The sequence below is a fragment of the Uranotaenia lowii genome, unplaced genomic scaffold, assembly GCF_029784155.1.
Source record: "Uranotaenia lowii strain MFRU-FL unplaced genomic scaffold, ASM2978415v1 HiC_scaffold_233, whole genome shotgun sequence".
NCBI classification, from domain to species: domain Eukaryota; kingdom Metazoa; phylum Arthropoda; class Insecta; order Diptera; family Culicidae; genus Uranotaenia; species Uranotaenia lowii.
Window position 1 is genome coordinate 3,185 of NW_026598128.1, and position 24,952 is coordinate 28,136.

The window sequence follows — 24,952 nt, forward strand, 5'->3', positions numbered from 1 at the left end:
AGAAGTTTGTAGTTGAATCTATGATATAAGTAGTTAAATGCGAAAAAATCAACTGCATTTCGATTATTGGTATAACAAGCTGAAATGATTGGAACAACTGTCGTCTTTTTTCTCCGTGAAGCTTTGGGGCCGTTTTAAATAGTACGTAACGCAATTTCGGTCATTTTTGACCGCCTCCCTCCCCCCCTACGTAACACCTTTTTATCAAATTTTCTATCAAATATTCACAAACTGTAACAAACTGCTATCAACTCCCCCCTTCTTTAGGCGTTATGTAATATTTGAACTTTGAACAAATTTCGAAGAGTCCCTTTCATGAATTTCCCTTCAAACGAATAATGCAATAGGGATGCAGCTAAAATTTCACCCAACTTTTGAGAGATCTGATGGTTTTCATTAGCGAGAAAAAGAATAATAATTATTTTTCAATTACCTAATTATCGATCAATTGCTTCCATCGCCGATTGGAAATTTGATACCTTCCATTATTGAAGCGCGATGCGAGGAGTTCTCCTTGATCCCAAATTTGAGTAAATCATTATCCTCTTGGTTTCATTCGCATCGCTTCAAAGCCGCTGGGCAGCCTCATTGACAGCTGATTTGCTGACGCTTTTTTCTCGTGTAGCAGAAAGCGTCCTTACATAACGTAAAACAATTTTGCATTTAAATATTTTTTAAATCGGAAATTTTAAATTTTGGTTTAAATTTCACATTCTTCGATTTTTTATGTAACTGATATTTTTTTAAAAACCAACTTCAAACGACGAAAATAAGTTTAAACTTCGATATGCGTAATATTATTGGAAAATTAAAAGTTTTGTGAACACTAATGCATAGCACTTCTTATGGACGCCCCTTCGAGACGGGTTGATGAAACGCGACGAAAAACGGGAGACGCGAGCAATTTTTTCCTTCTGCCTGGCTGTTTGATGGCTGATTTTTGATGGTGCGATCGACGAAATAGTGACTAGCAAAAATTGATACAAATGTGCTGAAAGTTTTCCGGCGGAAATAGCACCGAAATATTGTTTATTTTCTTGCTAGAGTTTTGTGTTCGGAATCCGGGCTTGAATGGTGCCGAGGCTGTGAATCGTTTCCGTGAAAAACCCGTAAAACTCGGACGTTAAAAGGTGAAGGTTTTTCTCATCGCCAACTTTGGTTATTGACCATTCGAGTCATCGCCATCGTCGTCGTCACGGGACAAGAAAAGCGGTGTATTTTTTTCTTTTTTCTTCGCTCGCGGAAGGATTTCCCAACAAGAACCGTGTCAAGGAAGAAATCGAAGAGCTAGATAGTCGGAGGGAGGAATAATAAAAATACACGTAATTGCCGGCGCAGCCATTGCATCGTGTGCTTCCATCAGACGAAAACAAAAACTCTTTGTGTTCCGCGAATAATCGCGTAAGCTGTCCGTCCCCTCCTTTCCGTTCTTAAAAAAATAGTATCTGTGCTCCGTGGTCCGTCAACGCTAGGGACGTAAAACAACGGCCTCAAAAGTGGAAGTGCAACACGATCAGACGTCCAAGCGGAAGCAGTCCGAAATGGAGCTTACACCAGAGGAAATCCGAGCACGTCGCTTACGGAAGCTGGAAACGGTAGGCGGGGGAGGTGGAGGACCTCCTGCTGCTGCATCCCTGCTGGCCACCAACAACAACATGGCTACAGAACTGGCGACCCCAGCCCCAAGTGCGGCCAGCAACAACCAACAGAATAAGGAGGATTCGTCCCCGGAAGTTGGCAACAACTCCACGGAAGAAGGTAATTTTCGAGCTGTTGTGGCAGAAAACGCACCTCATAATTATTTGGGTTTCCTTAATTATACGCCTTCGCGTCTGATTCCGAGTTAAATTGTTGGCCAAGTTTGCTACAAAACACAACAATGGTCTTTATGCAACGCTCTACGTGCCTTGATTGAATCGCTAATTTGTGGTAACAAGTAACATATTTGAATTCTGTTATCAAACAAATCCAAATTCGATAACAACTAATTGATAATTTAAAACGCCATACACCATTTTCAATGCTCGATTTTATGTTAATCGCTATTGCTCAATGTGTGGGGTGTTATATCGCTTCATTCGCTTCTGTTGGTCTGGTTTGTATTTTCGCTTTTTTCTTCTATTTTTCGTGTCGTCTTTCTACCATTCATTTCTCCTCTCCGTTGACCTAGATCGAGCGAGAGTGTTATGGCTTGGTCACCATCCAAGTAGAGTGAGTGAGTGCTGGTGGTGCATCGCGGCGTATGGATGCAATTGAACGCAATTTGTCAACCCATATTTTCATGACCCTGCGCTGCATTGTCCCTTTGAAGTTGGGATGGTTTTTCTCGCTGCCAGACGGATGGAAAAACCCCTTTGCTCCCACCAACGAGCCTTTGGGTGGGTGTGGACGGATAAACGCATCAATTTTCTTGATGCGTATCGCTTTTTGTTCTCGATGGGGAAATTGCGTTGCTGATCTCAACTTGATGAATGCTGATCACTGTTTGTTCTCATATTGTTTGAAATAAATTTGACAAGATTTTGGAAAAAAAAAATGTCAAAATGTAAATATATTTAATTCAATGATAAAACTAAAAATTTTGTAGCTTGGTTTTAGGTTCAGGATTTTAGGAAAAACTCAGCGATATTATTCGGTCATTTAGGCTTGAAATGGAAATCATCGTTAAAAATGCTATTTTCCCCCTTATTCTGCGCCGCGCGTGAGGTGACGATAGTCGAGTAGAGTCGGAGTCACGTGAGTCTTGTCACCTTATTCCCGAAGCCGATGTGACAGAGGTTCATGCCCAGCTGACTACTACATTAGGATAAGAACTCAAAAAGTTCATTCTAAAAGACGTTTCTCACCTAAAGCGACTACTGGAATCGGGTGACTACGGTGATTCGACTATCGTCACCTCACGCGCGGCGCAGAATAAGGGGGTTTGTCATAAACTACGAAAAAACAGTAAGTTTTAGAACTTGGGGATTACGAAGAAATTTCAACCTTTATATTAAAAATAACACTATTTCGAAACTTTTTTTCAACACTCTTCAAATTACTGTATGTTTTTCCATTGTGTGGTAATTCTATTTCAAGGTATTTGAAAGGTAATTGACATTAAAGCCTAGTCCACACTAGGCAACATGAACTGCGATTTTTGTTATAAGACGAACTTTGTTGTCTGTTGTTGTTGTTGGGAAGCTGAGACGGTCTCAGTGTCTCCCGAAGAAAATGGGAGACGCTGAGACCGTGTCGAGACGAGACGTCTCCTAGTGTGGACTAGGCTTAAGGATCACGAGTTTCTTTATTGCTATGCGTGTAGGTACCTGCCATTCTCGCGCTAATCGATTAGCATGGTATTCCATTTTATCTCTCGAGAAGCATTTATTCGAACGCGCTTTCGGTTTTCACGATGATCTTTCCATCTCTGATTTGATTCGTCGGCTAATTATGTGTTCCACAAAGCGGCCAGATTGCAAACCGCCTAAATTCATAGATTTGATAAAAACCGAAAAGTATAACAGTTTTGGTTAAATGAGATTTGATCACAAATGAATTTGATGACCTATTGTTTTCTTGTCGTTGTTTATTCGTAGAATCCCTTAAATTTTTTTCGATAATCCTTAGGAAATGCTGAAAATCCGTACATTTCGAGCATCGACCCGTAGAACCTTAGAAGTGCGTAAAATCCGTAGATCAACAGGCAAATCCGTAGATCTAACCACGCTCCATTGGTATCTATTCTTCGACTTTCTCGACGTACCTTGTCGTTCCACTCTTACTTGATTCTCTCTCGTTCCCAATTATCTTGACTCCTGAGAAGGCTGTGGTAGATATGTTATGGAAAAAGATTTGGTTTTCAACCCATTGATAAAATTAGGTATGAGAAGAGCTATTAATTGAACTTGCATTCTAAGTAGATCGGATTGCATGGTTTCGATTTATCAAAATGATATGAATGCGGTTCTGTGTAGACAGGTATATAAAAATTAGTACCTATTGATGTTAAAAAAAATATAGAATAGTTTAAAAGTTACTAAAAATGATTTTATAATTTGAAGTGTGTAAATGTCTAAGTTGGTTGCTGTAGGGAATGAATGAAACTGTGAGAGAGATTAATGAGTTATTGAGTGACCTAACGAAGAATGAACGGAGAGAGTAACTGATGAATGAATTGAATAAGGTTGTCATTCTGTATTCTAAATTTCTAGACGAAGGATGTGTTACTGGTAATGTTTAAAGTGATGCAGTGTAAGAAATATGTATAGGTTAAAAAGTGATTGTATAAAACAAAAAAATAGTGCGTGAAACAAAAAGTCACCACAAAGGCTTGTCTCTATCAGCCTGCTGTAACTGTATCATATGCTTTGATCAGCTGAAATAGTCGTCTGCTTGAACGAACTTCTGCTTCAAGTTCTTGAATCCTCTCTATCGACCCCTGGGACAAATTCGCCCGTGCCATGACGAATTTCTTCAAGATGTACTTCTTTGGTCATCACCGATTGATGTTAAATAGGACTCCTTGTGCTCTATGGTATCGATCCTATTGTAACTTCCTTATCGACGAGCTTGAAAAGCTTCGCTAGGTACCTATGTCCACTTTTATTGTGATCTGAAAAGGCCACTTATCCTTCTCGGGATATTGGTTCCCCAACATAATTTCGTTTCGTCTAAAGCAGTTAATACGCAAGTTCTCCAATTTTCGCTACATTATTAAAATTCCATTTTTTTTTCTGATTTAAGGTCCGAACAATGTTCCGGAGGCATCGAATCAATCGACGGACGACGCTGCAGCAATCGATAAGTGTCCCCAGTCGATCAACAACAATCTGGAATCTCCGGTCAAAATGGACCAGGATCCGCCCAGTGTCGAGAGCTCCCCGCAACCGCAAAGCTCTTCCTCCGCGGACGATAAGGCTCGGGACGAAGCGGCAACCCGCGAAGAGCTGCAGCAGATTGTATTTCGCATAATGAATATCAACAACCAGATGCGCTACTCGGAAGCACGATACTCCATCAACGGTAATGTGTTGAACAGTGCGCTGGAAGCACTAGACAGCAGGAATTATCGGGAGTTTAGCGGTGAAATCATTTTGGAAATCATCAGACAATTTTACGAAGGTAAGCTGATCGATTCAGCTGGTGGAAATCGTGCCGGGGGAAGATCCGGTTTGAACGATAGCTGGGGCAGTATTCCTCCGAAGAAAGTGAAGCCTATCGAAATCGAGGATGTGCTGGAGCAGGGAAATGCAGGAGCTGCCGCGATGGAAATTGATGCTGAGATTGGAATTTGCTCGTCCAAACCAAGCTTGAATGCATTCAGTTCCAATAGGGTAGCGGCATTGGATTATCTTATTAGTTGCTACAGCAGAGCAGGAGATGAACTATACAGTTATACAAAAATTAAGAAGAGCAAAAAGATGTATCTGGTGGAAATTCTCCCAGACGTCGCGGCTATCGTAAAGCAGCAAACATTACGTTACGCTATTTTGTTGTTACAAAATAAGTTTCAAAATTTTGCCCAAATTGATAATCCAGCCAAATTAGTTTTGGAAAAATCTCCTTTGCTCACGCTGATGTATGAGAATAAAGTTTCTTCCGATTTTTTGGCTAGCCTCATGGGGGAAGCGCGTAAGAATGAGCAAGAATTTGATGATATCTTTACAATTGTGTTGGACGATCTGTATGTGGATATGCAGAATGCCATCTGTAATGAAAATATTGTGAGCGATCCATTGAACCGACTGAAAGAACTGGTGGAGATCAAAATAGAAAATACCAATCCAATCTGCAAGCTAATTGCGAAACATCTCGTGTTCCTGCCAAGACTGACTCTTGATAAGTACGCTGCTAGAGAAATTTCCAAAGTGTCGTTCTTGGCACCATTCCTATCGCTTTCGGTTCTGCTAGACGAGAACCCCAAATTTGCCACCCATCACTTCCTGGAAAATGTTTGCGATCGTACACTGTCGGCCTCGTTCCAGACACTGCTCGGAAACAGCCGCAAAGTGCTGCATCAAATTTTCCTCTCTCTGCTCACCAACCTTGATAGCCGACAGGAAGTGCTCAAGTACATATCGGAAATTCTTCGTACCAATCACAAACGAATTCAATACAACGCTGATGATCGTTTCCTGGCCAAGGATGGTTTTATGCTGAACTTCATGTCCGTACTACAGTTGCTTTCGATTAAGATCAACATGTCCCGCATCGATCCCTTCTATCCGCATCATCCGGAATCCTTGATCGATATCGAAGACGAAACAAAGCTGAAGTATTCTTCACAGGTGAATTTAATTGAGTTTTCAAAAAATATTGTCATGTCAAATAACATACTATCTGTTTATTTTAAGGAATACACCGACTGGTTGGAAAAAATGCGTGGAACTAAAAAGTGGGAACAGCCCAAATTTGTTACCCACTGTTGGTTTCTGACACTCCATGCTCATCATCTGGGAATAATCCCGGCCATACAGCGGTACAATAAACTGCTTCGCGCCACCAAAGAACTACAGCGGATGGTTGACGAGCTGAACTCCAGCAAAAGCCAGTGGGAAAATACACCGGTGGCTCGGCGCAACAAACAGGTCCGGGATCGGTGCGTCAACCAGATCAACAAACTGTCGAAAGCTAAACTGGGCTGTGACATTGCCGTGATCGACCCCAACGTGCTGGGAGCTTGCATGCAGTTCTACTCGTCGGTGTGCGAATATATGCTGTATCAAATCGAGAACCGGCCCATCGAAGGGTTGTTCGTCAACAAACAGGCTCCGGCCACACTGGTGGCCAGCGACAGCTTCAACTCCCTGCCGGAATGGTACATCGAGGACATTGCCGATTTTATATTGTTTTGCATGCAGCACAGCATCGCTACAATCGACTACGTGGATAACTCGATCATCACCTGGATTCTGACGTTGGTTTGTGCGCCCCATCTGATCAAGAACCCTTACATCACTGCCAAGTTAATTGAGGTAAATTCCATTCAGCAGTCTCTGTGCAAGTTGCTGTTAACTCTCTCCTCTGTTCTTTTCCACAGGTTCTATTTGTGACTTCCCCGACTATCCAGACGGCTTCGCAGCGTCTCTATTTGCAAATCATAAACCACGAGCTGGCTCAAACGTCCCTGGTAAGTGCCCTTATGAAGTTCTACACCGACATCGAAACCACCGGACAGAGCACCGAATTCTATGACAAGTTCACCATCCGCTATCACATCAGCCATCTGTTCAAGGGCCTGTGGGATAGCTTGGTGCATCGACAGGCGATCGTCAATGAGAGCAAATGCGGCAAGCAGTTTGTGAAATTTGTCAACTTCTTCCTTAATGACACAACCTACCTGCTGGACGAGTGCTTGGAGTACCTCAAGCGAATTCACGAAACTCAGGTCCTGATGATGGACGAACTGGCTTGGAGTGAGCTGTCACAGGAGGCTCAGCAAAGCCGCCAACGACAATTGGTTCAGGACGAACGACAGTGCAGATCGTATCTCACGTTGGCACGAGAGACGGTGGACATGTTCCATTATCTAACAATCGACATCAAAGAGCCGTTCCTACGACCGGAACTGATTGATCGATTGAGCTCCATGTTGAACTATAACCTCCAACAGCTATGTGGACCAAAGTGCAATGATCTGCGAGTTCGGAATCCAATGAAATACGGATGGGAACCGCGAAGACTGCTAGGTCAGCTTATCGATATCTATCTTCACTTGAGCTGTGATGAATTTGCATCAGCCCTGGCCGCCGATGAGCGATCCTTCGAACGGCACCTCTTTGAAGATGCTGCCAATCGAGTCGAGCGAATTGGTATCCGAACACCCATGGAAGTGGACGAATTCCGGAAACTGATCCGCCAAGCCGCCGACATCTACGTGCAAAACCAACAAAATGCAGATGAATTCGCCGAGGCACCCGATGACTTCAAGGATCCGCTTATGGATACTCTGATGTCGGATCCGGTGATTCTACCTTCGGGAACCATCATGGATCGGTCGATCATCACCCGACATCTGCTCAACAGCAGTACCGATCCCTTCAATCGACAACCGCTAACGGAGGACATGCTCATACCTGCCACTGAGCTCAAGGAACGCATAGAAAAGTGGATCAAAGATTATAGGGAAAAGAAGAAACAATAAAATTTATGGCTATACGACAAGAATCAAGGAAATAAAAAGATGTCGAACACCAGACGTGACAAAAATTGAGAGAGGTCAAAAACTCATAAAAACTGAATTTATTATTATATCGGATTATACATACATATAGACGTATTTATATTGCAAACCACAACAACCAGAACCGAAAATTACATAGAATAAGGTAATAGGATTCTCAGTAATAATTTTTTCCACTTCTTTCTACTGTTAGAAAATAACAAAAAAAAACAAAGTCTACTGGGCAGTTTGTAATTAGAAGCGTACTTTCTAAACATAATTGAGATAGACAAACAGGAACGATAAAAATATAAATGATCCCCAATAATATAACTATGCTTCTTCATCAATGCTTCATTGGCAATCTCTCAATGCTTCTAGAACTAAGAAGAAGAAGTAAAATCTAACTTTCGCTTGATGAAGCCTACGGAAATCGACTTGTGTTTGGGTCTGACGCAACCTTGGAGTTTTTGGTAAAGTTTTTTTTACTGTTTAAGAAAGTTTTAGAAAATGAAAAACTGATGGCGGCTGATGGTTTGTGCCCCCGTTTTATGGCAAACTCAAACACTATATATAACCTTTTGTGCTATCATCTCGAGCATCTGTATCCAGCTGGCAATGTTTCAAATAAAAACTTACTAGGAAAAAAATGACGCACGACTTTGACTGTTCTTAGTTGATAACTTCCTGCAGAATTGGTTCTTGAGAGAGAAAACTCTCGACACTGTGTGTTGCTTTTTTACTTGTTCTTCACTTTTAAGATTTTCCTGGATTCAGTAGAATCTGGAGTTTTTTCAAACAATTGAAAAGTTGTTGGTAGCTTGGGATGGCTCAACAATGCGATGGGTATGGTATCCAGGGACCAGGGAAGCTCACATTGTTTAGATGTTGAGAGGTTACAGGGTTTACCTCATAAAACTAGGTATCGAGCTAATTCGAGAAGCAAGCAATGTATGCTTCATGATAGAACCCGTACCAAGTGCAGCAAATTCCTTTGCAGAAGAAAGCGCGAGGTTTTTGGCGATTGTGAATTTGATCAATGTTTACTCTGAGCCATTGGTTGAGAATTTAGTTTGTCTATGGTTGGAATATCGTACAGACTATAACTTAAAACTAATGCCATATTCGTTTTCATCTGGTGGAAAGATGGTTGTGCACCAACTGCTGTCATCTTCATATAAAAAAAACGCTTTGACAGCACTTGGTGCACTACCGGTGCACCACCAGAATGAAAACGAATATGGCATAAGAAATACTGCTTAAGCCTTATTTAAATCTACGTTTACACATATCAAAATTAAAAAGATGGTACACTGAATTAAAACGTTCACAACATTTGTCTATGAGATGGTTTCAGTCATATGCAGTACGGTCAAAAACTATCCAGAGGAACTTACGTTGTCGACTCGTGGATATGTAAAGCTTGACACGTTCCAGTACGTAAGCAAAGTCAACACGATTAGTTAAGACATCAAAATTAAATGCTTGTACGACGCTGTTCAAGAGGAGCAATACTTATCAGAGCGAACCTTTTTAGGCAGTATAACACATCTTTAAACTCCTTTGTTACGCGAAATACGTAACAAAGGCTTCTAGAAGCTTTATCAACGATGTAATTCTTATGAGTCTTTAATTCCAGCCGATGGTCTGGTATAACGCCCAGATCGTTGTAGTGGTCCACCCGTGCGATGGTTCCGTTCCCGAGAGTTTACTCTGCGTGAAGAGATTTCCGCTTGCGAGAAAATGAAATGACCGCACGTTTGCTGTGGTTCAGAGGCAAGCAGTTGGTATCACACATTCACACCAGTGAGCAAGGAGAGTGAATACATAATACATCGTTAAAATAGATGACAAAAATGATCGGTCCCAAGTGGCTTTCCTGGGGTACACCTGAACAAGCGGAGAATTGTCTTGAAAAGTAATTTACAGTTTGAACGGACAACTTTCGTCCTGTTAAATAGTTTCAGTCCAGTAGGGATCCACATAATCCTAAGCGTTCGAGTTTAGCGATTAGCAGACAGATAAGGCGCGAGTTCGGGACTTCATGGTAAAGCTATCTTGCACGAACGATGTAGAAGTCAGCAAATTTGTTGTCGTGAATCATTTCGGCAAAAATCCGTGATGATCGTTGGAAAACTATTGCTTTGAAGACGAGAAAATCGGATCCAGAACAACCAATTCGAACAGTTTGGCTATCGAACTCAGAGCTGATATACCGCGGTAGTTGTTAACATCTATCTTATCTCCTTTTGTAAACAGGGAACATTTAAGCTTCTTTCCAAAGCGGGGGGAACGATTGCGAAGTCCAGCGAAGCTAAAAAAATATATGTCTTATGGGAATCAGCAAATGTTGCATGAAACGTTTCAAAAAGATAGCTGGTATCCCATCCGGACCCGTAGACGATGAATTTTTAAGCTTTGCTGTCGCCTATAAAATGGATGCGTCACCGAAGGGAATACCGTTTTAGGAAGAATCTAGAGGTGAGATATTTCCTACAGCCAAATTCAGTTGCTCTGATGGAAAAGGACCCAGATGTGAAAACGCTGGAAAATTTCTCAACAAAAAGATTGCATATTTCGGGATCGGTGTTCGCTTTGTAACCGTTCAAGAATATTTGGGACGGAAGCCCAGATTCTTTCCAGGCGGGTTTGTCTTAAAATTGCGCTGTAGCTGGTGAAGATAGTTCTGGTAGCAACGCCTACTACTTTTTTGTACGTCGTGTCCAACTTACGGTATTCTTCCTCTGTGTGTAGAGAGACTTGTGCTTGGTGTAGTTTCGAAGAGCACGGTTTTGAGCCGTCTTCAGTTGTCGCAGTTGTTTGGTGACCCATGGAGCTCGTTGGATGGAAGCCAAAATTATCCTTAGTTTTTTTTAAATTTATTTCTGATCAACGGATCACATGTTGATAAAAACGATTACTTAATATTAAAACTAAAAACCAAACAATTAATTCTAACTATGGGGTACTCAAGGCCCTTATCACTTTTCTTCGGAAAACGTCCCTCGAAACTTCGAAGTTAAAATGCTCCGAAAAAAGGTTGAACGATCTCATTGCACCGATGAGGGCGCTGTTAGCTCCATAATTGTTCAATCGAATGGGGATGGAGATCCTGATTTCTAAACACACTCCAGTAGCGTGGGACAGTCGTTTCGCGATGCCAGGAGGTCGGCGACGAAAGAGGCACGTGTTGCTTGACTGCGGGCTTAAAGGGTATCTATGAAGCGGCATCGATTTTCCTGGCTAGGCAAGCGAAAAGGGTCTTGCCAGTGTAGGAAGTTTTACGGATCGGAAAAAACAAATATAAAGACGGATTTGTTTTACAAACGTTTAATACGTGTTTCTCTTTGTAATGGCTAGAGAACAATGACGAACAGCGTTGCCACATTTAAATCTGTATTTTCGAGCCAAAAAATCTTATTAATCTGTATAAAATCTCGAAAATCTGTATTGAAATCTGTATCAAAAAATTTCATTCCGGATACTTACGCTGGACTACGGTGAGCTTTTTATAATGCTACTATTTTGTATACGCAAACCGTTTTTGGTTAAACTTTGTCCGATTAATTGTAACGGACAAAATACATGTCCGCTACGTGCGAAAAATAAGGTCACGCAAAGATTAAGGTCGATATATTCCGTTAAATATAAAGATCAGTGTTCTTCTGGGGTTTAACAATCAGTTGGGATTTGAACATTGTGTCGATAGTCTTTATGCTTTGAAAGTTACATTCCCTATAATGCAATGACCAATTTTGGTATATCATTCTAAACAGAGGTTTTAAAACTTTCTTCAACCCTTTACTTGTTGTATTGCATCGTAACGGTTCCGAACTCTAATCTGGAAGTTTTTCCGTATTGGCAAGCATGTAAATTGATGGATGATTGAGTCATCATAATAGATGGTTATTGGTTGACTCGAAGTATAATCAAAATATCTGGGAAAGTATCTGAATTTCTAAAAATCTGTATGAAATCTGTATAAATTTCCAATTATCTGTAATCTGTATATACAGATTCTGTGTTTGAAAATTTCTAAAAAATCTGTATACTTCCTGAAAAATCTGTATATGTGGTAACGCTGATGACGAATTATGCAGAAGGCGGAAATTAGGTGGCGCTCCTAGTGGAGCCAACTAGAAGCTTGTTGCAGGGCTGGTTTCAGATGGTGATGACCCGAGCAGAAAATTTCGACTGCTACAGCTCGGCCGTCCTGCTGCTATCGCCCTCGATAGTCCAACTAAAGAATCATGTTACTGTCTGATGACTCAAAACTAAACAAAACCGGTTACGAAATAATGCATAAGACTTTCGCCGAACGAAAGCTGTTGGAAACATATTTTATCTTCGATTATTTAATGCAAAACGAACCTCTTCTGCACATAACATTAATCCTCTTCGGGAAAACCTAAGAAATCAGACTCACTACTCGAACATTCTGACCTTTGTCGGTAAAGTCTTAAATTGAGAGGATCAAAGGTTCCGTCGAAGTACGTACTTGTCACCTGATATCCGTCCATGTCTGATACAATATATCGATTGTTATTGAGGACCTTGCGAACCTGATATGGACCCCTGAATTTAGGCTTCAGTTTACTATTCTCGCCTGGTACCTTAACGGTTCTAACAACTACTAAATCACCTACTTTGTATTTAGTATTGTAACGACATTTAGCGTCATACTTTCGTTTATTATATGCTTGCAACTGTTTAATCTTTTCTACTGCTTCATCTCTTATTTCTTCTAGATTACGATCGGTGGCTTGATTCAAGTTTTCTACGAACGATTCAAGATCGGTATCTCGATACAATTTCTGCCTAACACCGAATAGCAGCATTGCAGGCGTATTATCGATTGCGCGGTTGTACGAATTGTTCAATAGATATTCGGCTTCGAATAGCACGAAATCCCAATTCTTCTTCCGTTCTTCTACAAGCTTGGCCAACAAAGGGACGAGTACCCGATTGTAACGCTCTATTTGACCATTGGCCTTGGGGCAACCTGTAGCTATAAGTACGTGTTTAATACCCTGTATTTCACAAAACGAATCAAATTCTTTAGAAGTAAACGCGGTCCCGCGGTCTGAAACAATACGGTTTGGTTTCGAATAATGTTGCATGTAAGAACGTAAGGCTTTAACTGCTTCGGTCGTTTTAGTCGTTCTCGTCGCGTAGAGTTTTATAAACTTACTGAACCCGTCTATAATAGCGAATATATGAACGTTTTTCGATTTCGTTGTTTCAAGCGGACCTAGATGGTCGATATGAACGGTATCGAAAGGAATATTTCCTTTTTCGATATTCTGTAGATAACCATCATACTGTTTATTACGAGGATTATATCCGATACACGTCACGCACGATTTACTATGATCTATTAGTTTTTTCTTCATATCCGGAAACCAAAATAAACGCTTTATCTCCGAACAAACTTTGTCGGCACCGAAATGGCCCATACTATGGTATCTGAAGATAACCGAATCTTCCATGGTCTGTGGAATATACAACAACAATTTATTTTTGTTATCCTTCCGGTATACCAAATTATCTCTGACTTCGTAGTCCTTTAGTGAACCTTCCACGACGGCTGATTTAATCCTTTGAATTCTTTGGTCTTGTAATTGCGCGGTATAAAGTGATTTGGAAAACAAATCATCTTCGGTCGGACTACCGTTTCCGAGTAACAAAATATTAACGCGGCTTAGAGCGTCGACATGTCGCATACGATCTCCCGGTCGATGTACTATCGTATAATCAAATTGTTCTAAATACAAACTCCAACGAGATATCTTTGCGTTGATATCTTTCCTTTCTAAGGTCTTTTTCATGGCATCACAGTCGGTGACGATTCTAAAATTTAACCCGAACAAATACATACACAGAAAAAAATAATGACAATTAAGTGTACTGGAAAATTGATACCTTTAAAAAATAGCCACCAGTATTTGTGAAATCATGTATTTTTGAGGTGATGTGTTCAAAAATAAATGAAAAGTTCTTTAAAATTACAGCGAATGTTATGTAACAAAAAGGAGCATGACATCTAACGTGATTTTACAGTTCGAAATAAAATTACGTGTCACTCAATCACGCGTTGTCGTATAATTTTCAAATGCACAACATGAAATTGTGTTTGGCATCCCTGTGAGACATCAAAGAGAAACGTCAAACGTACGGCCTTCGTTGTTTTGTTTTTGTGCTGTTCTTTGTTCGGCAGTTGCGGTTCGCAAAGTGACTCGAACTACAAATTGCACCCGGAATTCCTCCGGAGGAAAAGCTTCGCGTGATGGACGAGGAAAGCGCCGTACAAGTGTCCGGGCATTACATCCGAATCCGAAAACATGCTTCGGTTTTAATTGCGAGTTCTGATAGCGTCGACCGGTGATTTTGCGACGACGGCTCACCACAATTGCATTAATTCAAACGGATGCATCCGTTCCTGGTGGTGTTAGGTGACCTTGATTTGAAATGGAATCGAAAGAAAATCCAAGGAGTTCAGGTCAAGGTTTTTCAATTGTAAGTATCAAATCAGTTTTCCAGAAATTTTTATTTTTTAGTGATTTGGATTTTTTTTAGGTAAAAGTTGTGGCAGAGATATTTTCATCAATTTTTTACCAACGAAAAACGGTATCAACTTGCGGTAAAGATATTTCAACTCGTAGCACATTATGGCAGCCATCTCCAGCTAGCATGGTCGTAGGATTCTGAGTGCTGGAATAGTCGAAGATCGAAGACAATAACCAATCCATCCTTCACATTGTTCTGCTGGCAGCGAAACGAATCCAAAACGTTGCACTTTGAATCGCAACCTATTGCTGCGCTGGGTGAGTAGTTTCGTCTTGAACATTCAAATTGGATTAAATAAGTATTCAAAAACCTATAATCGGTTTTGTTTTCGCTTACAACCAAAAATAACAATTCAAATAATTATTCATGGCATATTGCCATCGATGTCATCCTGTTCAAATAAGCTTACAAAACTGAATTATTTTTCTACGCACTAATCAATAACCTACCTATTTATTTTTTTATTCAAAACTTCAATACAAATCAAATTTCTGTTTAGAATGATCTCTACCTTCAGTGAAATTATTAAGTTAATTCAATTAAAAAAATCAGCTTTAAAATTTACTCAATATAAAACCCTAACATGTTGTTCCACTATGTCATTCAAAGTATTTGACTCCAAATAACCTATACCCTCTACAAATCCACATCCTTTTGTATTCTAGTACATACTGCATTATTGACAACTGTCCATCTGGAAACATTTTCGTTAACGATGATCGAAGTGCTAGCGTATGTGTACACCACACCTCAGAATGATAATTTCAATGGAAGCTGTTAGTCCTAAATTCAAATCAGCACGTGTGTTGGTTGAAACATAATGGAGACGATCGCCAAATCTGATATAGATTTCAAATCCTTGCTCCAGCTTTAAAATTTTATTTATTGTCGCTAACACATCTCACCCGCAAACGACGATCAAAATCATCGCAGGAGCAGGATTGCCGCTAGTAATAATTACTGCAAGCATGGATGATCACAGAACAAACATTTAGGGTAAAACTCAACCGATTCATTAGAACAGGGAATCATATAAGTTTTATTTGAACGTTTTCGTTTTGATAGTCCATTCGATCCAAGTAAAATTTTCGTTAAAAGCTTTAATTCCGAAGAATGTCTAAGTCAAAAGATATTTATTCTTGATTATTTCCTCTTTGGAAAAGATTTAAAAATCCATGTTTCTCTAAACCCGCGTTCAAGAAATAATCCTCCAAAATTTATTATTTCATAATCTGAGTAACTTTAAAATTACAGATCACATTTCTTTTCCAGAAATCAGGCATCTCATCATAAAATATCTCAACCTACAAAAAGCAAACCCTACCAAGTATAGCTTGACCTGAATCAGATGGGTTCGTGTGAGATTTGGATTAAGTCGGGCAATCGGAAAAAGATGCTAAAGATCGACGACAGTACCGGCACCGATCAGAATGATCCAATTGGCAACGACGACGATGATAATGATGAAGTAGTTTCGATCCGTTTTGTGGTAGAATTTAACATTCCTTTCGCGAAGTTAGCCCACAAAATCTGCGCAGGGGTACAGCTGGTTGTCTGCATAAGAAATAGAGTTTACCAGATAGCCGATCCTACGGGGAAAATGTCGGGAAAAGAACGAACTGATCAATCAGTGTCGATCATGCTCTGCCTGCGTGACGTATGACTGGTAAGTTTGCAAGAGCAATTTTGAGTGGAAATTTTGGGAATTTCTAAACTGTTAATTGAGTTTTGTTGTCATTTCAGGCATCAGTTCCTCACGACAAGCTGATTCGTTCTGAGCTTAAGTAAAAAAAATGATTGCACTGAATGCGGTGTACACTCTCGTAACAATGTTCAGATATGGACTCGGGACTTATCTTAGAATTCTTGCAGGGTCATGATTCCCACAGAGTGTCATAAAACTTATCAATTCGAAAAAGTGTTTGTAAATTATGTATTTATATGTGAATAAATTTTTTTTATACAACAATAAAATTTCACTCTATTATAATAAATCGAAACAATGAAATTACTTGCAAATTGTTTTACAGGTCGCTAGAAATCACAGGTGGCTTGCAATTACAGGTGGCTTGCAATTACAGGTCGCTTGCAATCACAGGTCGCTTGTGCTCACAGGTCACTTGAAATTACAGGCCTGTGAATTTTATATGGTCACTGAAGAATAAATGTCACTTGTAAAATTACGGTAAATGTCCTGCTCCTTTTTGTTACAGGATACTTACTGTAATTTTACAGAAAATAATTTTTGCTGTGTACGACATCGTTTCAGCGTATAGACCACGGCTAGGGTCTCTAACTCGAAGCTATGCAGCTTTGATTCCGCGGCGGTTGTTTTGCGACTGTAAAAGAGAACCGGATGGAACTTATTGTCGTGTTCCTGACGTTGCAGTAGGATTCCTCCAAATCCTGCACTTGACGCGTCCGTATGAACTTCAGTCTCTAACATTGCGGAATAAATAGCGAGTACCGGTTTCGAAATAACGCTAGCTTTCAGCTGATCGAAAGCAGCAAGTTCTACTTCCCCGAATTTAAAAACAACGTCTTTCTTTAATAACGCGTATAACGGTTGAGCAATCGTGTTGAAGTTCGCAATAAACTTCCGGAAATAGCTAGCGAGTCCTACAAACCGATGTAGTGCATGGACATTCACGGGAATGGGAAACGATTGTATCGATTCAATGTGACGATCGCTTGGTCGAATTGAATTAAATGTAATGCGGTAACCGAGGTAATCGATCGCGGTTTTAAGAAATGAACATTTTTCTAACTGGAGATGAACATGGTTATCGCTAAGCGTACAAAGAATCAACGTAAGCATTTCAATGTGCTCTTCGATCGTGTCACTGCTTATAAGTATATCGTCAATGAAAACGGTTATCATTCCGGATTTAATGAACTTGTCAAGGACTTTATTAATATAACGAACAAACGCGGCTGGTGAGTTAGCATATCCGAATGGTAACTTATTGAACATATACTGACCACCGTCGACCACGAACGACGTGAGGTGCTTCGAATTTTCGGCGATATCGACATGGTAAAAACCGTTTTTAAGATCAAGGCTACTAAAATATCGTTTATCTCGCAGTTTAAGTACCAGATCTTCTATGACCGGCATAGGAAAATTATCGCGTTCAACCAACATATTCAGCGGTTTAAAGTTAACGCACATTCTGTACGAATTGTTTTTCTTCTTAACTAACACTACGCGGCAATAATCATTAGCAGTACTTTCGCAAATAATTCCTTTCTGTAACATATCGTCAATTATCTTCTTCAACTCGTTTTTCTCAAAAACGCTTAAGCGAGCTGGACTAACGGTAAACGGCTTATACTCTTTGAGTTTAATCTCTACTTCCATTTTTACCAATGGTTCTGAAGGTTTCGAACGATCGATATAATGATCTTTGAATACGGTTTCAATTATTTTTTTGAACTTGAATGTCTCGTCGTTGTCTCCTACGTCTAGGTCAACCTCGTCATCCTCTTCAATTACTAAAACTTGGCCATTGGAATTGCCGAAGGCTTGAATCATAAGTGCTCCTTCGTATTCTGACTCGTTGGTCTCCCTCCGAAAAATAACGCCAGCGATGCAGTTGCTGTTCGTAAAATCGCGGCCTAAAAGGACATCAACATCGTCCGAAATAGTTTCTACTGGAACGACAATTAAATCTACTCCAAAAACGCGATCTCCAACAACAATCGAACTGCTAAAAGACCCGTGCATTATCAAACGTGAGCCATTGATACCGGTGATATCGGTTGGCGGAATATCGAGAGAATAGTCAAAATCAGACGGTAACACAGACCCTTTAATCAGACTTACCGGTGATCCCAGGTCCAGGAGTACGTTGAACGTGGTGCACCGATTCTTGAAGAGAAGAGTTGCTCGCCGGCGACTCCCTTCGTCGACTTCCAGAAAATATGGCTCCATTGCCACATTTCGGTTTTCGGTTTCTCCATGTCGGATGAAGTGAAGTTGATTGGTGTAGTTGGGCTTCGTTGGTGTTGGTACGGCTTGGGAATAACAGTCGGCAGTGGAATGGCCAACTTTTCCACATTTCGAACATCGGATTTTCTTTTGGGGCAAGGGACACTTGACGGATAGATGCCCTTCTTCGTTGCAGTTGTAACACCGTCGTACTGGCAATTCCTTCCGCTTATGCTCTTCGGGACTTTCTGGTTTGATTGAAGACTGTTTGGGGTACTCCTTTTGCACTTGGAGCGGCGGTCGGGTGTTAACCACGGCTCTCATTCGTAGATGTCGCTGTAGGCAAGCGATAAGATCGGCAATTGTGTCCAGTTCCTTGGTAACCAAATACTCCTGGAGCTTGTCATCGTTGATGTTTCGGATGATGTACGAGATAATAGCCTCTTCGGATAAACGACCTTCTCTGGCTATTTTCTGCATGTCGTACACGTAGCTCTCCTCGTCTTCGTCTCGCTTCCGGATGCGCCTGGCCATTTGGAAGTGAACGTCGGCTTCGTTCATGCGGCTCGGGAACGCTTGGCAAATCGACCGTTTGAAGTTTTCCCAACTGAGCGCAGTTTCGTCTTGGGCCTCGAACCACTTCCTCGCTGTTCCGGTCAACCTCGAGTGTGCGTAATGTAAACACGAGCGATGTGACCATCCGTAGATTTGGGCGAATCCTTCAATTTTGCTGATCCAGCGGCGGCTGCTCCTGTCTTTACCATTGAAAGCAGGAATTAGGCGTTCAACTTCCAAGGGGTGAAGAAAAGTTTCTCGGTTGGAACGACGGGTACGGGAACTGTTCTTGCTTGCATCCGAGACGGCGGAGCACGGAGCGGAACATTCGGTTGCGTCGCTTTCCTCCTCGACGGTTTCCTCCTCCTTGAAGTGTAACACTTTCTGGTTAATCGGGCGGCTTCCTTCCTTGATTGCTGGTACAAAAGCGGAGGTTGTCAAACTAGTCGTAGATAAACGTTGCGATCTAGTTTTCCTCTTCACGGAACGCTGCTTGTCGTTAAATGGAGTTTCGAATCCATTTGATGACGACATTTTGTTTCTGCTCAAGATGGCGGATGAGCACGTTTCGGCTTGTCGAACAGCCAAAGGCAAAACGGAGAAAAATAGGAAAAGACGGTTCCTCGGTTTATCGGTCTCGCGTTTTTACTTATCGGTCGCGACAATCCGCGGTAATCCCACTTCTGATCTGTAGGAAGTTTTACGGATCGGAAAAAAACAAATATAAAGACGGATTTGTTTTACAAACGTTTAATACGTGTTTCTCTTTGTAATGGCTAGAAAACAATGACGAATTATGCAGAAGGCGGAAATTAGGTGGCGCTCCTAGTGGAGCCAACCAGAAGCTTGTTGCAGGGCTGGTTTCAGATGGTGATGACCCGAGCAGAAAATTTCGACTGCTACACCAGTTTAGGTGTCTAAGGGCGTATCGCGAGAATTGCCGCTGAATAGCCTCGAGCCGATCAACGCCGTTCTGGTAGTAGGGGACATACGTAGAGCGTTTGGGCATGCATCCGTGCTGATCATTGGAGATGTTATTTTTGCAGGACGTTAAAAAAGGAAACAAAACCACCAATTCAAATAATTTGGTAATCGAACATAAGAGCACCTGCAACGGTTCAGGCGTAAATATTGGTTTTAAGTATACCAGTTTTAACAAAATTTGAAATTTTAGAATCGGCTAAAACACCCACTCCCCACCGGCGTAAGAGCAAATTTAAAACGGAAACACTTTCATTGCAGACACTCAATAATTGAGAAGAAAAAACCCATTTTATCAGAAAAATTGCATAAGTTTTGAGTTTCACGATTAATTGTCTTAAAATTAACTCTACGAATATTCTTTTTGACAGAACAATGATTTCAACTATTCTACCAGGATTTCATTAATTTATAAGCAAAAATGACTACACAACGAGAAAAAAGGTCAATTGAAACAATTCTTCAATAAATTCAATCAAATTGCTTTGAATCAATGGAATAAGGTTTTGTTAAAATGAAATGAAAAAGCAATTTTTTTTTTCAAGTTATTGCTGACATTGATAAAGGAAATGAGAAATGTTTATCCCAAAGTCAAAGGAAATTTTCCTTTGATTTGATGACATTTTTGTTTGACAAAAACTTGTTTCACTTTGTAAATTTATGTATGGATACTGGATACAGAAAAATATGCTGATATTGACGAAAACTCCGAACAATCTATACGAAACTAAAAATCTCTCAATATCTCAAATAAAACAAAAAATATAGAACAAACAATAAACATTTATTTTACCTCATCGAAATCGATTTTTTTTTTAATCTGAATCTGATTCCACTTCAATAATATTATCAAGCATTTCCTGGGCCTGTATAGTGTCTTTGGGTATTTGTGCTTTTTTTTTATCCTGATCTAGGATACCTCCTCTAGGCCATCAAGTGGTGTAGACATGATTTGCACTGCAGACCGCTAGAAATTTTGACTACTTAAAAAAAGTATGAAAATTTTCTTCTCGTTTATTTTTTTTTTTCAAATTTTAGAACGCTGACTGGATTCAGTAATTCGTCGAGCCCAAATGAAAAGCTTTTTATTTAATTATATTAAATCGAGAATAATGTGACATCTATTATTTATACTTGATATGGGTTTTATTAACATCTATTCTCAATTTATGTTACGTATAGGCTGGTTGAAGCGAAAAAAAAACATTCAAATAATATCTCAAAAAGAAACTATTATCACACCCAATGTTACTCAAACATGTGTGAAAGAAATCATTGTTGGCTAAAATTTTCTCACCGTGAACTAAATCGGTCTGTCGGGTCTGTCGTATATTTTGAAATCCTGTTCCAAATTTGCATGAATTTGGAACAAAGGCGTATAACTGTTGGGAATTTTGAAATCGATAACTGTGCTAAAACAGCAATTTACGCCACCGGTGCCGGACCAGGCGCGGTCCTATGGGGGGGGGGTGATCGGGGTGATCACCCCCCCCCAAGCGGCAAAAAACCGTTACGAAGTACTCGCAAACGCTGGACTTTATATTAAAACTTAGAACTTTTCTTAGTAGATGTACTTTCGAATTCTCAAATTTTCCCACTCCGTGGGGGGTTTGTTGAATTTATTAATTACTTAATAGCTTAAAATTTAAAAAAAAGTCGGTCCGCAAAACTAAAACAGCTGAAACTTGCAATTCCCTGGACCGAATTTCACCAAATAACTTTTATTGAGGTAATTCAGCGTTTAATTCGAATTTGCTGACCATATACGCTTCCGGCCATAAGTTTGGGATCACCCCCTAGCTAAAAAAGCTAATTTGTTTGGCCATATCTCAGTCATCTTATGCCATATTGCATTTCTTTTGATCTCATTCTAAAGTCGATGAGCAAAACCTTCTTCGTATGTTATTGGCAAAATGTATATGTTAACGTTAACCTCATATGACTTAAACTTGGCTTAAAGTTGGAAAATTTCCTAAAAATCGCACTTGATATTTAAACCCGATCAGTTCAGGGTTGGGTGGACCGAATTTAAAAATTTGAGTTCCATTTGAATCTTTTTTCATAAATATCAAAACAAATTTTTTTTAAATTTTGTGATTAAAAGTTGCATTGTGTCCTAAAAAAGATGAGTTAGCTACTTAAGTTATCGATCAAAAGTTTGGGCTCACTCCTCAGTATGGTGTATCGGCAAATAGTTTGGGATCATGCGAAACATGCAATTTAATTTCGTGCGTATCTCTGTCATCAAACAACGTTTCGCTAATCTGATAAGTTATCTTTGATACTGATGAGTTTTTTTTTCGCTTTTGGATATTTAGTGAAAATGTTTTTTCAAACTAACTTCTTTAAAACTTTAGCCTTAGATTGATCGTTTTTTGATAATGTTCGCCAAATAGTCAGTATGTTCAATAAATACCTGCAAACTTGTTTCGACCATAACTTTGTTATCTTACAAGTTATTGCAGATAGGTTTGGCTCAATGTTTGATGGATCAACATATCTCGATCCTTTTTAGAAGTAAAAAATTTGAGACTTTAAGTGTTAAATTGCCTTTGTGACCGTTCAGATACCACGTGGACAAAAAAAATAAGATTTTTACCCCTTTCTCCCTCTCCGTGCACAAATGTGGATATTCGGCAACCACTACCTCCCTTCTCCAGATGTCCACCTAGACAGATTCGGTTTTTGTTGTTGTTATTTCTTATTTCGGAACGTTTTTGAAAAAATTAGCTTTGATTGTATTGGCCTCGACGTAGCAAAAATGATCGATTTCAATTTATTGATATAAAACGATACTTTATAATTTGGAATTTTTTCAGATTTTTAGAATTTTAATTTACATACTTTTACGATTGAAAAAGAAATACAAATTTTAGATAAATATATGGAAAATGGGCAAACACATCAAATTCAAAATGCGTTTTCTTAAAATATTTTTTTTTTTAATTTATCATTTATTTTTCTTTCGAAGACTCGTTTACTGTAATATTTTACGTCTTTCATTAGCTTTTATGCACTTGTACCCCTTTGGCTCGGAGGACGTCGTGCATTTTGAGCCGTTATCACAATTAAACTATTTTTATAATGATCCATAGTTTTTATAAAAAAAATCCATTCTTTAATAAAGTTGTCCTGAGACCAAATTATGATTAAAATTTTAAAAAATTAATTTCAATCATGGGGATTTTATGGTAAAAAAAATTACATTAAAATACGAAACTTTGATTATTGGCTGAAACTTGATATCAGTTAGGCCGATGACATAGTGAGAGCGATGCGATGCGAATTGGCGAACTCGAGCGGCGGAACAAATTGACATCTGCTTCGCCGCGTTGAGTATGTCAGGTTTATGCGATTCACATACATTTTCATCAAATGTGGTTCGCCGCATTGAATCGCATTCGCCGGTTCGCATCGCATCGCACTCACTATGTCATCGGCCTTATGCTCCGAATCCTATACAAAGCTCAGAAAATAGTGTTTTTCACTATTTAGCACTATTCGGTACATCTCTAATGATATCTATTCAATTTTCTAAAAATACTGAAAATACTACATTTAAAACTAAAGGTGATGGATTAAATCTGATAAAAAAATGAGTTCAAAACTTTATTTCCAAAATCAGATTATACAGCATAGGTTACAAAAACTTTCCAATTTTTTTATTTTTCCCAGGTGAAATAAAATTATTCCTTCATCCCCGACTGTTTTTTTCGGAAACAAGGCAATCGCTCAAGTTGAACATTCGGAAGATTTTTTTTTCTAATTTTTGACCAACACAGCTAGATTTCAGGATTCACACTAATTATATCGCCGATACTGTTTTAAGCTCATCTACACAATAATATTTAAACTTTTGAGTAGAAAACCAGCTTAATAATTTCAGAAAAATAATTAAATATTCAGTTTTTAATTCAAAGCAATTATTAACAAACACCTTTTTTTTTTGAATAATTGTTTTGGAATTGTTGCAAAATGAGAATCATTAAAATTTTGGTGAGGGTCTTACGCTGATTGATGCTCAGTAAAAATATTGTGGATAACTTGAAGATTTTTTTAACGTTTTCTTCTACGAACATGTGTGTTTAATTTTCATTGACTTTTATATCGGGAAATTCTTTAAAGAATACTTAATGTTATAATTTTTAACTCATAGTAAAAATTACGAAAGAGTCTTTTTATCAACACTTTTTCGCAGTGAGCACCTAAGATTCGCGCATTGTTTTATAAAAAGATATCAAAACCAGTGTATTGAGAAAATTTGTTAAAAGTTTTTACTATTTTTCTCTGATTTCAAACTATTTTAATTACACACCTATAACTATACAGAACTACAAAATACAAGTCTTATTTGCAACTGTAACCCACCTAACCCCCCCCCCCCCCCCCCTAGTCCTGCTCCTCTCCTCCATTTTGTTCTCAAAATAAACGTTTTTTCGCCAGATATTCACGATCCTTCTTATAGACTGATTTTTGAAAAATTGAAAAATCACCCCCCCCAAGAGCCAACTCTAGGACCGCCCCTGTGCCGGACGGACATTTTTAGTGTGGTCGAAAACCGTGTTTTGCATCTACCGTTGGGACAGCCCTAAGGCAGAGTTTCCACGGTAATTGTTAACATCTCCCGAATAGAAAAACATTATGGAAAAACCATGAATTTCATTTTCACTCTACCGTGGATTTTAAGGTTGACACTATGAATATCACGGTACATGAAACCATGAATTCACTGTCAAACTCATTGTTTTCGACCATGGTATTCATGGTTTTGGCCA

General features: G+C 39.5%; 1 protein-coding gene across 1 annotated transcript; it reads left to right on the plus strand.

The window, feature by feature from the left end:
• Window positions 1-899: 899 nt before the first annotated feature.
• On the plus strand, window positions 900-8,787 carry LOC129759657 (ubiquitin conjugation factor E4 B). The gene is made up of 4 exons (XM_055757166.1): window positions 900-1,758; window positions 4,726-6,269; window positions 6,336-6,956; window positions 7,022-8,787. The coding sequence occupies exons 1-4, from the start codon at window positions 1,542-1,544 to the stop codon at window positions 8,123-8,125; spliced, it is 3,486 nt and encodes a 1,161-aa protein (XP_055613141.1). The 5' UTR covers window positions 900-1,541; the 3' UTR covers window positions 8,126-8,787.
• Window positions 8,788-24,952: the final 16,165 nt, after the last annotated feature.

What these genes read in the sequence shown, in the direction of transcription:
- LOC129759657 (XM_055757166.1), top strand. Translation starts at nt 1,542, where the DNA reads ATGGAGCTTACACCAGAGGAAATCCGAGCACGTCGCTTACGGAAGCTG. An exon ending in CAACAACTCCACGGAAGAAG is followed by an intron (nt 1,759 to 4,725) that starts GTAATTTTCGAG and finishes TTCTGATTTAAG; the next exon opens with GTCCGAACAATGTTCCGGAG. An exon ending in TCACTGCCAAGTTAATTGAG is followed by an intron (nt 6,957 to 7,021) that starts GTAAATTCCATT and finishes TCTTTTCCACAG; the next exon opens with GTTCTATTTGTGACTTCCCC.